The following is a 14,852-nucleotide window of genomic DNA, read 5'->3' on the forward strand; positions in this document are numbered from 1 at the left end:
AAATAAATTGTGATAAAATACTAACAATACTTAAAATATTAACACTGGTTTTAAAGGTTCTGGTCTCTACTTTTCATTTCTGGATAAAACCCAGAACTTTGTCCCAAACAAGAGCATTCTAAAGCAAGATAAAAAATACTTTTGTATTTCTCAAGAACCTGTCTTCAAGCAATAAAATACTTTCTTAAGATAAAGACTCCCTGATAGCATATGGCAAAACTTGAAATAAAGTTTATTACAAATGACCAATTTTGACACAAATAAAGATCATTTGCAGGTCTCCTATAAAAAGTATTTATTCTAAATGGTGTCAGTTAGAATTATAGGTTACTTTTGGCCAGGGAGCTGCCAGAATTCACCCGCTGCCCCCAGCAGGGGTCCCTTGGAAAGAGATTAGCGGCTCCCCTGGAGGGGCGGTGGAGGAAGAAACAGTGCCCAGGGGAGCAGCTCTCACCTCCACCCTTCCTCTAAAACTCAAAGGAGAAGAAAGAGAACTGGTGCAGTGATATTTACTTACTTGGTTAGTTCTTCTTCGTCTAATAACTTGTTCAAAAACGAACTTAAGGCTGCTTACAACAAGGTACTTGTGATACAGCCAGACCAGGAATTAGAAAAAAGAGCAAAAGGGAAAACACAGGCAGAAAAGAGATAGACGAGATTACTGCACAAACGAATGCCATAAAGTCCTTGCTAAGTAAAGTGCTCTATAAATCTGGTCCTATGCTTTCCACCAACTCAAAGGAAGAAGAAAAAGCATCAGTAGCAAAAGGCGTTTTAGGACATAAACTTCACATCCAGAGGGAAAGGCCTTTAGGATAACATTGTCAGGGATGACTTGAATGTTTTCCTCACACTTGGTCTTATTTTAAGTTTCACAACACAACTGAGGGGTCAAAGATATCATCCCCATAGGCAGGGGAGAAAAATGCGGCTGAGGGGGGCTAAGTGTGACCTGCCCTGGTCACCCAGTCAGCCACTCCAGGAGCCTGGAGCTCTCATCTTCTGACCTGTGTGCCCATGCAAAACACAAATTCCAGCATTCGGGAGCACAAGCTAAAGCATAGAGTGTTCTTGCAGCCTAGATTCCCAAACAGAGGTCCCTCCTTTGTACTACACATCATCCTACTTCCCAGAATGATCCTGAAGAATGCAAATATGCGGTCACCAAGATTTACAGATTATCCAGAAGTGTGGTGCATGCTCACTGCCTCTGCAATAGCCTCCCGCGCGGTAGACTGAAGAGCGTGAACTGTTTTTATTTCAACCAGGGTACCACAGTCTCTGAATGCCCTCAAGACTCATTCCTTTCCCTTGGCTGTCCCAGCTTGTCTCAGGAAGAATGGGGAAGGAGTTCCAGCATCTACGCACCATGCACACCATCTCCCAAACACCCGTCCCTGTGGGCAGCTACACCTGGACCAGGGGCTCCTGGCAGGGGCTTCTGTAATACCCTACTTTTAAAAGAAGACAAAAATTCTCTTGGAGGAGGCTTGGCTCCACATTGCCAAGGATAAACAAAGAAGGGTATTGTGACATGAAGAGCATGTGAAATAAGAAAGATTAAAAAATCTTTCCCAAAATCTCTTAATCAGGTACACATTTCTGAAACAGTTACAGAAAGTCTCCCAGAACTTTCTTACAGAAAAGGAGGAAACTGATCTTCACAGTGATTTCACAGGAGACTCCTGCTTCCAAAATATACGCCACAAATCATCAATGTCCAGTATTTCTCTAACAGGGATGAAGCCTTAGTTTAAAACTTGGAGATAGAGCTGATATTCTAAATGCCCTGGAAATTTAAACCGCACAGCTCTTTGTCTTCATAGAGACACAACAGGCCCTCGGGGGTCCACTTACTCATACTTTCTACAAATAGTTTTTGATCACCTACATTGTACCAGGCACTGTATTAAGTCTTAAGATACACTGATTTTGACAAAACAGACACAATTCCCTGGCTTGTGGATCCTACATTCTATTAGGATGAAATGTAAATTCAGACATTTATGAAGATCAGACTTCCACTGAGTTATATTTGGTGACTACATGGCAGGTTTGTTAGCTGTGGAGTCACTGCGACCAATAAAATTATAATGAAACAAGATCCACATGGGTCTTACATTCTACTAGGTTGACGATGAACATAAAGAAGGGAAGCATGTTGCTCAGGCCTGGTCCCCGGGGAGAAGTGACAAAGAGGCAGCTTTCAGCCAGGAATCAGGCTCTGGGTACCTTTCACTGTTGCTGCAGATGAAAAATCCAAAGTTAAACCACACAAAAATTGCATGGCTGTGTAAAACCATAAAAATGACAAAATACTGAACTAGAGGTTTTATGAGGTGCCAGGTACAATATTACCTGTTCATCCCTCAAGAATTATTGTGTTTATGAAATAAAAATAAATAGAAGCTCTGTTTTACCCATTTGGCAACATCCTCTTAAGACATTATTCTCCCTTTCTACAGCTTTTTTTTTTAAGAAGGAAACTAGTCATATCAAAAGAAGTACACTTTTTCTGTATTTATGGCTATCCAATTTCGCTAAGTGATATTTTGTCACCAAATGGCAGGTTTATTAGCTGTGCTGTCATTATATTCAATAAAATTACAATGGAACAACATGAAACTCACACCGATGACATGCTGCATTTCCTTAGAATAACAAACTTGTGAAACAAATATAAAATAAACTGATGCCGCACTACTGTCTTCATTTTCTTTAATGGTCTTTGACATGACCATCATACTTATAGACATAAAAGAGCTCCTTTTGGAAGATTCTGCAAAATTTGAGAATACCATAAAGACATTACACACACACACACACACACACACACACACACACATATACATACACACACATTTATCTAAATCTATGTAAGCTTCCAAAATCTTTTGCTTAAAACAAATTTTCCAGATGATCCAAAAGCTATCACAGCTTGTTCCCCTTCATTTCATGTGAGTTTAGCATGCACACTTTGAGGTGGACTTCATACCAGCACTACCCTGACCACTGAGTATATACAAAGAAAGATAGTTTCGGTGCTGGCAAGGCATTCTCAGTGTTTAAGGAATTAAACTTAATAGTTTGAACAGGCTTCACCAGGAGCAGCAAGGGGAAAGTACACCAGGCATTCAGAGGGACCCAGCAAGGACCAAGCCACAATCAAGAGGGTATCAGATATCAGGGAGGACTTTCCAGAGGAGACAACAGCTCAGCAGAGTATTGAAGAGTTCACTAAGAGAAGAAATGAGAAGGTACATTCCAAGCGGAGGGCAGAGGCTGATATGCACCAGCCTGAATGTGTTCCAGAAGAATAGTTAGATGTCACCAATGGCCAAAGGCATTGTGAACATCAGGGGAGGACTTGCAGCCTATGCTTAGGGGCTGGGGTTATCATGGGGGAAATCATGATAGCTTTTAAGCAGGGGACTAAACTTTTGTACTTATGGTATTACTCTTATGTCTGCACAGACAGTGGACCAGCAAAGGGCACCCCTAACCAGCTAGAAAGCTGCTGTCATAGCCCAGGCAAAGCCAGCGAGGCCAGGAGACAGAGCATGCTGGAGCCACACCTCCAGCATGGAGGGAGACCAACACTAATGGTCCCTGACATGTCCCCCAAGGATCCAAAGGCCCGAATAGTTTATTATCAATAGGTTCAAAGATTTTATAACCTCAGGTTAGCTTTTAAGAATCCCAAATGTATTCATATAACATTCCCAAAAGAGTATTCAAAATCTTAAAAGCAAAAATGACTGTTTTTTACTGTCTTTAGCTTTTAATCTACAGCTTTATTTTAAGGAATAAATATCATCAGTTCTTAAGGGTAAAGATAACATCAAAAGAATGGAGAGGAGGCCAGTTAGGTGGGGTCTACATAAGCAAAATGAAGCAGACTACAGCAACTATCCAGGTAGTTCAAATCCCCCAAAGTTAGTAAATAATAAATACAGTCATAAAGAATTCAACCCTGACATTTCACATAAATAAATAACACAGAGCCTCTTCTTACATGAAAATAATTTTAAGATTTTTTTGACAATTTCATCTTTAAACCAGCAAGGTTGCTAGGAAGCATTATAAAAAGTTGTCACGTTTTTGGAAAAAGTATGACTCATAATCATAATAACTTAGCCTATATTTAATATTGAGAATTATAGAAGACCCAGATGTAAAATTTTCTAATTAAGGTTTCTATAATAAGATACAGTGAAGGGCACAAATGACCTGTCCTCATGAGCAATCTCTTGCATACTGATAGCCCATTAAAAATGTCACAGCCTTAGCACACTGCTTGTCATCAGATGGAATGACATTCTATTGCACGAGTATGGCCAGTCTTATACTTTTTCACAACTTAAATGTCAAACCACTCAGGCTAGAAATCTATAGTCATATTTTTGTACTTAAACCACACTTTACACCACTGTGTGTTCAATTTTAATTTGTCTGTGAATACCAAAATGTTAAAATTCCTGCAGTACAGTGATTCATGTGTTCAGCAGAGAAATTATATGGTGTATGTGGCAGCCTTTATAAAATTGTCCAAGCTCAAGGAGCGAACAGGACCAACAACCTGGTCAAGTAATACCTGGGAGGTAACTATTTGGCTCAACTCCACTCTAGGAAGGGCTCTGCCACCTTAAAATACGCTCACAGCAGAGGCTGAAGAACAGCAACAGGATCCAAAGTTGGTCCAGTCACAGCAGATCCACCCCAAGACCCCCCTCTGACGATTCCCTCCTTTCCTTGTTCCACGTTACCAATCACTGACATTCCACAGATGACACCTCAGAAACCTCTCATGTCATCCCTTCGTTTCCACTGACATGCCCAGACAACTAACTGCAGCTTAACTGAATCTCTTGCAAAATCTTCAAAGTGGCTGCCAATCCTTTCCCAATACCATCTTGTTCAGTGTGGCCAGATGACCTTTCCTAAAGCAACATGCTAATTATGACTTTATCATACAGGAAAAAAAAGGCTATACGTTTTAGACTTGGAGTCAAGACCCCTCATGAATTGGCTCCAACATGGCCTCTCCACTAAATTTTCTACTAACCTCATTTAACATGAATATGAATCTTTTCTTCCACATACACTTAAGGATTTGTTTTTCCTCATATGATCTCCAGACCTTTCCTATCCTATCTTTTTTGCCTCGTCTCTTTCCACACATCCCAATCTTCCCAATCCAAGTGCTATTTATTCACCCTTCAATGATCAATGCAAGTGCTACTTCCTCCCAAATCCTCCCCTAATAATTTCAGTGAAAAAATAATCTCTCCCTGTACAGCTACCTTTCTACAACTTACCATAAGGTAGTCAACCTTGAGGGCTTTGGGGTTCATTTATATTTACCTGATGCAAAGCATGTAACACCTTCATAAGGTAAAACAAAGACTGCCAACTGCACCTTACAGGCCAGATAACACCAGTCACTGTGTGTTTGACTCACAGGTCCACATCTCTAGCTTCCCCTGATATGTTGAACATCTGGCAAACCAGGCATGCTCTCTGCAGTTTGCTGATTGCCCACAGTCCCCACCAGTCCCTACTGCCTCCTGACACTGCAGATAAAGCATTGAGGCAATTGCTATTTACAAGTTTTGCTCTGCTGGCTGCCCTCATTTATAATATTTGGCTCTCAGAGACGAGTGAGTTTGCAGTTCCTACAACAAATAACCAGGAAGCATGTATTGGGGGATGATGGGTTATCATGAGGCATGCTAAAGGAACTAAGTATGTCTGAAAGGAGAAATGGCAACCTCATGATATGGTGATGGCAGTCAGTATTTTAAAGGATGCCACGTGAAAGTACTGTGTAAGTCCAGAATCCCAAAACAGAAGCAATGAGGAAGATCACAGAACTATAAACTTTAAAGAATTACTCAAAAGAAAAATGAATTTCCTCAGTAAGAAATGTATTTCCTTTCCTGAGCTGTTCAAGCTGAGGCTGTCCAGCCATTTGCCAGAGGGTCTGAGATGGGAGGCTTGACTGGCAGCCCTCCAGGGGCCCACGCTCTCAGTGAACCTGTGACTTTAGCCTCTTTCCTAAATGTATTTGCTGTCTTATTGGATAACAGGATGCTGAACAAAACAGCATACAGACTGTATGGGTGAACTGCTTATGGGGCACACATAGCACAAAAAGAAAAGAGGGTCGAGTTGGAAACCATGAGAAATCCCATTGTTTAAGGATAATGGAGAATGAAGAACTGGCAGGGAAAGCAAAGTTAAAAAGAAACATCAAGAGGTGAAATAACAAGACCAACGGAAGAGAGGGTTTCCAAAAATGCCACTGCAAATTAAAGTATTCTAAGAATTTTAAAGTGGCCATTAGCTAATGGGATGAGAAGATTATCAGTGACCTGGGTTTGGGACGTTTCAGCAAGGGTTAAGGATACAGGATTCATGCTCATGACATGCCTCAAATTTAAAACAAGGTAGTATCTTCACATGGGATTATATAGAGGAACTCTATCATTAGGATTATGTTAAAAGCTTTAGTAAGTATAAGCATTTAAATTAAACTACAATTGTTGTAAGTCTTTTCAGCACTTATTATCTTTTAATATAAACAAAGCAAAAAAAAAATCAAAGAAAGAAAGAAATAAAGGACCCCAGGATTCTGACAGCCTCTGTGATGCCTAAGGTTTCAGTAGAGTGGTATGAGCTATAATTTCTGTTAAAAAAAAAAAGTTCTCATTCTGTAAGATTTTTTGCAAAATGACAGCATTCAAGAAAACTTAAATGCATGGGGTAATATGCATAAATGAAAGAAGCCAATCTGAAAAGGCTACATAATGTATGATTTCAACTATATGATATTCTGAAAAAGGTAAAACTATGTAGAGAAGAAAAAGAGCAGTAATTGTCAGGGGTTGGGAAGACGAAGGGATGAAAAGGGGAGCACAGAGGATTTTTACGGCAGTGAAACCATTCTATGTGATACCATAATGGTGGGTCCATGTTTTTATATATTTGTCCAGATCCACAGAATGCACACCACCAGAAGCAAACTCTAACGTACACTATAGACTTGGGGTAACACTGATGTGTCCATTCCAGTTCATCAACTGTAACAAAGGTACAACTCTGGTTACACCTGTTTGTCTGTGGTCAACAACCAGAATGCGGACAGCCAGCTATGAGGCACCACACCCCTGCCCTCAGAGAAGCTGATAAACCTGCAAAGGCTCCTGCAATGCTAGGCCCTTACTGAATCAGGGTACTGGAATGCCCACCAGACTTCACTCTCTGCACACACACACACAGAGCTTCTAATCCGATTTTCAGGCCCATTCCTTAATACGGACAAAGGGCCAAAGATCACCAGACATTTGAGAAGAACTTCCAATATAAAAGAGAGAGACCAAAACAAATAGAAGAAGGAACCTAGAATAAATAGACACACAGAAAATGGGAAAAAAGCATTACAGAGAAGAATGGAGGAAGATCCATATTCATGAAAAAAATATTAGAAGCTGTTTCTTCACAACTCAAAAAAATTCATAGAATAAGAACAATATTTTAGAGATGAAAAATATAAGAACAGAAATTAAAAGCTTCATAGAAAGACTGAAAGATATAAGTTGAGGAAGTACCAGAAAGTAGAAGAAAAAGACAAAAAGAAAATAGAAGTTAGGAAAGAATGAAAGGAAAAATGGAAAATGTATCCATGAAATAATATAAGAAAAATTTCTGAGACATAAAAGACACCATTGCCCTGATTGAAGGGGCCCTCCCGGTAACCAGCACAGACACACACGAGGTGTCCATTTACTCTCACATGCCCTTCTCCTTGGGAAATCACTAGAAGATGAGCATAGGAGGGAATAAACCCAGAAACTCCCTGCGATGAAGGAACAACCTCAAAAGAGGATGTCACAGCATGCAAAAACACAGTACCAGACATGGAAGACAAGCAAAGGGACTTTCTTATGGTGCAGGGAGTTGCATGTGATGGCTACGCGGCAGGCCTTGATAGCACACTGTCCAGACCCCAGGAGAAGGGAAGAGAGGCCTCCAAGGGGTGTAAGGAAGGGCTTCCTGATGCATCTGAATGAGGTCTACCATCGGTCAGAGAATTAGGAAATGAAATGATGAAAAATAAATAAAAACTGAATAAACAAAAAATGATTAGACATTAACTCCAGGGCAAGAACCCGCATTGTTCAATAAAGGAAACAAAATACAGTTTCAGTTAGAAAAATATAGTTGCGGTTAACATCACCATAATAAAAACATGAGGGCTAATTTAAATAAAATTGTAATTTAAGTATACAGGAGCAATAGGGGGACAAAACCATGATGTGGGGGGGCAGTCAGAGAAGGAGCCTCATCTTGCCGATTAGGGAGTTCACTGATATCTTAAATTATCAAAGCAAGACAATATTAACATGTTTTATAAAGAAACAAAGAGGATGCCATAGGGGAGGGGGCTAGAGGGAGGGGCAAAATAAGATGAAGGGGATAAAGAGATACAAACTTCCAATTATTAAAAAATTAAGTCATGGTGATGAAAGTACAACATAGGAAATTCAGTCTAATATCACAGTTATCTTTGTGTGGTGACAGATGGTAGCTATACTTATGATGGTGAGCATTTCATGTGTGTAACTGTCAAATCACTACACTGAATGCCTGAAACCAATATAAAATTGTGTATCAACTATACTGCAGTTTAAACAAAAGGAAAGAAAGAAAAATGAAGGTGACAGCAGGATTAACAGCTAAGAGTTCAAAGTGGTTGTCATAAGGGCAAAAAGTTTTAGGTGGGGAGGGAGTAGGTATAACCACAGGCAAAGAGGAATTAGGCAGTAGTCAACTATGTAAAGTATATTTATATTCTATTTCGATAAAGATAAGACTGGAATTCAATAAACGAATGGCAGGGCATCCTGGGCTTGCAAACTATCGCTTTGAGAAACAAATATCCTACAAAGAAAATAGTAATAAACCTGGGTCCAGACATGACAGTTTTTGTTACCTTTTTTTAAGTTTGGAGAGATACTGAAAGGAAAGAAACATGAAGAAGAAATTATCTTAGTGGCAGAAGGGACATAGAGCATCTCAAGGAGCAAGACCTCTGAGGAGGCAGAAGGATGGGGTTGGAAGCAAGTGTATCTGAATTAGGCCTAGACAGCAATACAGACAGCTCTTCTCCGTGGTCAGGGCTAGGGATGGAGAACATAAGGACAGCAAAAGCTAACACAACTGGTGGTTAGGGATTCTAAACATTGCTTAACAGTCTCCATTTGAGGTGAAGTAAGGGGTCAAGGAGAGTTGTGAGTGTTTGAGAAGTGACCAGAAAAAAAAAACATTAAATGCAATTTGATCAAGTAAATTTGCCCCTAGAGCAGGAATGGACACACACAGTCTTAATTGACAGTATTTGAACTCAGTCATTCCTCTGAGCTCTCATAATACTTTATAACATTTACCATACCATATTAACACTAATACTTAAAAGGACTGTGTTTTCACTAAACTGTGAATTGTCAAGAAGAGTCTTATCGATTGTATACAACCAACATGCACTCGCCATGATGTTTAACATGAAGTGTTCATTAAAATGTTCATTTAACAAAATGTTTAAACATCTTTTATAGATACATAAATGTTTATTTCCAGAAGTACAAAGAATGTCAACAATACCAATACATATGTATGAACTTAAAAAGTTTTTATATGCCAGGATAGTCAGCATTCAATACTTTTACAGTGTATTTTAAAAATAACAATGTCCCATCAAAGATAACTCCCCAGAAAAATTTGATTTAAGTTTAAATTGATATCTGAAACTGTCTCTTTGAATATACATCTTAACACCTAGAATCTGTTTTGAGTGATGCCCATACTTTGACTGAACTCAGAACAGTAGGAAAATTACAAGACTCTATGGATGCTAAACTAAAGTTCAAGAATATTCACACTGAATTTAAAAATCCATAGATGGACATCAATACCTGCCCTGCCTAATATTAAATCCAAGAGTTTATGGTTTGAAATACTAAATTTACCAATTTGGAATTAATTTGAGTTCAGTTGGTCTTGGTTTATTAAATACCTCCTAGTATTTCAACATACTCTAATTTTACATTCTTCCCAAGAAGGAAATACAGTTATTATTCACTATGAAAATCATGGTATTAATGCTAACTTTAAAAAATTATTTCCCCTCCACTACATTTAGCTAAGCTTTGGTACTTATCCAACACCTTTTCCACAAAACACTTCAGATCACTTCCAAATAGGTTCAGAGGAGCGTAGAGGACTTTAAAAATACATAAGTGAAAGCAAGAATTTTGTTTGCCTTTTAAATCTTTTGCTGAGTTTAGAGGGTTTTGATCACTATTAGTTAAAAGTTGTGTCATATTGATATACTGAAGAAAATTATTTTGAAAAGTCTATCATGAATGTCAAATTATGTCCATAAATCCTAATCTTTAGTTTCACACCACAGTAAAATTTATAATTACCTAAATGATTTCACCATATCAACAATTTACGCACAATACAGATTGGTACACCTGCATTTACCTTTCCTCAAATTCCATTAAGTATAAGCTGACCAGGTATGGTTGTTCCAGTAACATCATACAACATAAAACAACCAAACTGCCATCTCATAATCTCTTCCTTTTAGCCTCCCCAGAATGTTTCAGAAAGTAATTCCAAACAACGTATTCTATAACATAGAAAGGTATCCTGACAATAAAGGTTAGTTCTACCTTTAAGGTCATATAAAATAAATGAGAGTTCAACAGCGCTGGGATGACTTCTAGTTTACAAGAACACAAAGAAGCATCTTCTAAAATACCTGATTTTGACTTCAGGATAACCTGAATGGTATGCCCGTCGTTGGTGACTTCACAGTCTCGGCAGACCACGTAATTTGGGGAGAGGCGTACATCCAGCAGTGAGGGGTCATATCTAGCTTCTCTTGAGTTTAAGTTAATGGGAGACTGGTATTCCCCATTAGCATCAGGAAACACCAAGCCCCACTCAACGCCTAGGGACAAAATGAAGCAAATGCAGAACAGGTTAAAAAATAATAATAATAAGTTACAGTAAAATGTAACATGTAAAAAAACTAATTTCAACCCTGTTCATGATGCTTGACATTAAGAAGGTTATGACTACTGTTTCTTCACAGATGAAGTACGGCAAATGCATGTGAATTTTTGCATTTGTATTTTGCATCATCTAATATTATCAAATACCACATACAAAATTCTGGACTAACAAAATATTCTATCAGTATTTGTCCACACAGACCTAATAGTTTATGACTAAAAAATTTTGCTCATCTGTGATTAGAAAACAAAATAATACCACAAAAAACTGTCTCTGCTCATTGGTTCAATTATGTGCAGTATCTGGGAAATCTCCGTAACTCTCAACGTGCTTGGTGAGAGCCAAAAACCATAAATCTGCTAGTGAATAAATGCCTCTTATCAGAAATGTAAGTACAGTATTTTGAGGTGTGCATATGTGCATACAAATAGCTATATGTTCATACATTTATATTCTTTCCATATTTTTATAATTAAACTTATAAATTCTATATTTGTTTCCACTTACGTAGTCAACAACAGCCCTACATCCTCAGGGATAACTGTAGGAAACTAAACTTTTCCAAAAGTCAACCCCCATCTAGCCAAGCCACTAATTCGGCTTGAAATTGAGGACTTGAATGTTGAGCATTGCTAGTATTCTTCACGAAAAGAGCAGTGGCAGAAATACTTTCTCCCTCTGGGTCTTCACAGCCAGCAAGAACCTATTCGTTTGCCAACACTGTTCCCGAGGAGATGAGTCAAGTGTAACGCCGCTCTTGGCTCCTCCAGGGGCCGACTGCTAAGAGCCGCAGCTTTAAAGCTCGCGCCGCGGACGGCGGCAGGTGCCAACCGCGGCGCTGCAGGAAGGCCAGGCTCGCCCCTGCGAACGCCTGCGGCCCCAGAGCGGGCCAGAGCCGCGGGAAAGCCCGCGGACCCACGTGGGAGAGAGGGGTGCGCAGGGGACCACGTGGGAAGGGGGCGCGCGCTGTTCCGCCGCGCCGCGCAGCCCCAGGGCGCCGGACCCCGCACGCGCGCCGGTTACCTTCTTCGTAGCCCCACTCCACGCCCTCCTCCTCCTCATCATCATCCTCCTCCTTCTCGGGGAAGGCGACGGCATCCTCGATGAAGCTCAGGTCAGCCATGGGAAGGCGCGGGTCCGCTCGGCGCTCTCGCCGGCTGCGCCTGCACCTCCGCCGGTGGGCAGGGGCGAAGCGCCCCGCAGAGGGAGCGGGAGCGCGCGGCGGTCGGCAGTGCGGGCGGGAGCGCGCGGGCGGGCCGGGCCGGCCTGAAGTCTGGGGCTGCCCCGCTAGGTGCGAGCGCGCGAGGAGCCGCGGCTCCGGGAGCCCCGGCAAGCGACTTATAAACCCGGCGGGGCGTGTCTGGCACGGGAGGATCCGCCCCCTTCGCTCTGCGGCCCCCGCGTCGGGGTGAGGGCGAGGATGAGGGTGGGGGGTGGACAGCAGGAGAAAGTCTGGGGCCACCGGGCCGAAACGATACCCCCTGGCCCTAACCGCTGGGCGGTGGGCGGCTGGGCGGCTGGGCATCGGTCTCCACCCGCGGCTCTCGCTCGGCCTCCCGCGCTCACCTCCCACAACCCGCCAGGCACCCAGCCTCCGCTCTGGGGACCTTTGTGCGCAGGGCCTAGACTTCCTTACCCTTTTCAATTTGCATCTTTACTGCAGGTTATTCCGAAAGGGAAGAAAGGGAATCGAGAAGCGGAGAGAGGAGTTGCTTTGGATAGGAGAAAACGGAGGGCCGGGAGACCCCAAAACAAAATTAAAAGTTTACCACTCTTAATCTGTATTATTTAGTATTTACTTTTTAATTCGTCCTTAAAGCACAGTGGAAACGAGTACGGAAATTTTTGCAGGACACTTGTAGCTACTAAAAACATTTAAGAAAAAAATAGTTTAATCTAGAGAAGTAGGTATCATTTGGGGAAATTTTTCCGTGAAAAATTATGACTTTGAAGGAAGGAGCAGGGAATGAAGATGAGGAAAGGTGTTCAGATTGAGTTTCAGAGTCTGGGGTGCTGCCCCAGGAGCTGTGTACACAGCTCCCAAACGCCGAACGAACTCGTGTAAATAATGGAGTGCACACATTGCGAAACAAACAGGAACTTTCCTGATCCAGAGAGGTCGCATTGTTACCTCTTAACAAGTTTCCCAATGACTTAATGACTTTGACCCTGTTCCAGTGCCTTTCAAAAGCTGGAGCCAATAACCCCAGAGTAGGTTTACTCCACATATTCAGGTGTAATAAACTCAGCTTTGGACCTTAAGTAAAGTTTGTTTTTATATGGTCTATGCACGCACCAAAATGTCTGCTAGTGGTGTGAATAGCCAGCTCCTAAATAATACCATCCTTACGTGATGTTTAATTCCTCATCTAAGGTTGGAGATGATCATTTGGGGGATTTTTAGTTCTGTGGCCCTGGCCTTCACTGCTTGCTCATCTCTCCATTCTTTAAAAAAAGCCACTTCACAGGTATTAGAAATTACTCTGGAAAGTGGATTGGGACCAAAGGAAAGGGGGGAAAGTCAGTTCTCACACTTTCAAGAACTTTTAGCAAAATAGGTGAAAACTGTTGGTCAACTTTAGCTCTGAGGATTTCAGGCATTCTTATAATTTCTCTGTTCTTTTAATATACCCTTCCAAGGACTGAGCTAACTGCGTCCTTTAGGGGACTCTCTCTCCTCCACAGTTTATTAAGTCTGGATTGACAGAAGTGGAAGTCTCCCCTAAAGCTACAGCCTTTAAAAATAATAAGCACTGCCCAAAATATCAACCTTTGGAAAGGTTAATTTTCAGTTCTTCTGAAAGGAACATTTCCTTTCTTTTTCCATTTTTGAAAACTTTTTCACAACCTTGAAAGTTTCATTAAAGTTTCTTTTCAGAAGTAGCTTTATACATTAATCATGATGCAGCTAAAGCAACCTGCGGAAGACCCCAATAATGAAATCATTTTGCCACTCTGAGCTCAGCAATGTCCATTGTACTCTGCCCCAAACGTATAGGTGCTAAACTGTAACCATGGTGCAACCACCAATTTCATTGAAAGTGTGGCATGAATTGTAGAGGTATTTGTTTACCAAACCAGAGAACAGCTAAACCACCATGGAAAAAAAAAAAAAAACAGACCTGTTTTCTATGAGGAAATGGTGTGCCATATTTATAGCAGACAGGCTGAAAGACTGATTTGTTACTATGGAATTTTGCAGCTAATAGGCAATTTGGCATATAGCCAACAACATATTACCATTCATAAAATCCAGTTGACTACTAAACAGATGTTTACCCTATTTGTCCTTTCTGAATTTTTCAATATTATGTGTCTAACTCCTGAAATCCTAGGATACAATGCCCAGCAACATATGAGCTATTCCACTGTACATCCAGATATTCAATTAATAACCTTAATTGCTTTGAGACTGTGTGCATTAGACTTATGCTAATTACCACCACCTTAAGACCTGCTCTTCTCAGAAACCTGTACTATATTATCACTAAAGATGGAATTTCTATTTCTAGTTATTATAAGGTATCTGTCACCATAAAACCTAAACACACAGACCAAAGATATAGGGCAATTCTTTGATTTACAAAATAGAACAAGCACACCTAAACCTAATATCAGAGAATCTAAAAATACTCATGCTCTATATTATGAACATAAGTACTCCACATATTCCTCTATATAATTTTTAAAACACTTCAACCTAAGATTGTATTAAGATTCCTTAAATTATTTTACTGTTCACTTTTAGCATTTGCATAACTGAGATC

The 14,852-nt window shown here is 40.6% G+C and overlaps 1 protein-coding gene across 4 annotated transcripts in view; it reads right to left on the reverse strand.

Annotated features, from left to right (window-relative positions):
• Positions 1-12,420, reverse strand: part of CA8 (carbonic anhydrase 8) — an 86,111-nt gene extending 73,691 nt beyond the window's left edge. For 2 of the 4 annotated variants that reach the window (XM_036998194.2, XM_073229572.1), the window contains exons 1-2: positions 12,109-12,420; positions 10,829-11,020 (exon numbers count right to left, since the gene is read on the reverse strand). In XM_036998194.2, coding sequence (XP_036854089.1) covers positions 10,829-11,020; positions 12,109-12,208 — 292 coding nt within the window. In that variant the 5' untranslated portion in view covers positions 12,209-12,420. The remainder of the gene's footprint in view (positions 1-10,828; positions 11,021-12,108) is intronic. The other 2 variants (XM_036998193.2, XM_073229571.1) reach the window with 1 other exon arrangement.
• Positions 12,421-14,852: the final 2,432 nt, after the last annotated feature.

The sequence above is a fragment of the Manis javanica genome, chromosome 2 (assembly GCF_040802235.1).
Source record: "Manis javanica isolate MJ-LG chromosome 2, MJ_LKY, whole genome shotgun sequence".
Classification (NCBI taxonomy): Eukaryota; Metazoa; Chordata; class Mammalia; order Pholidota; family Manidae; genus Manis; species Manis javanica.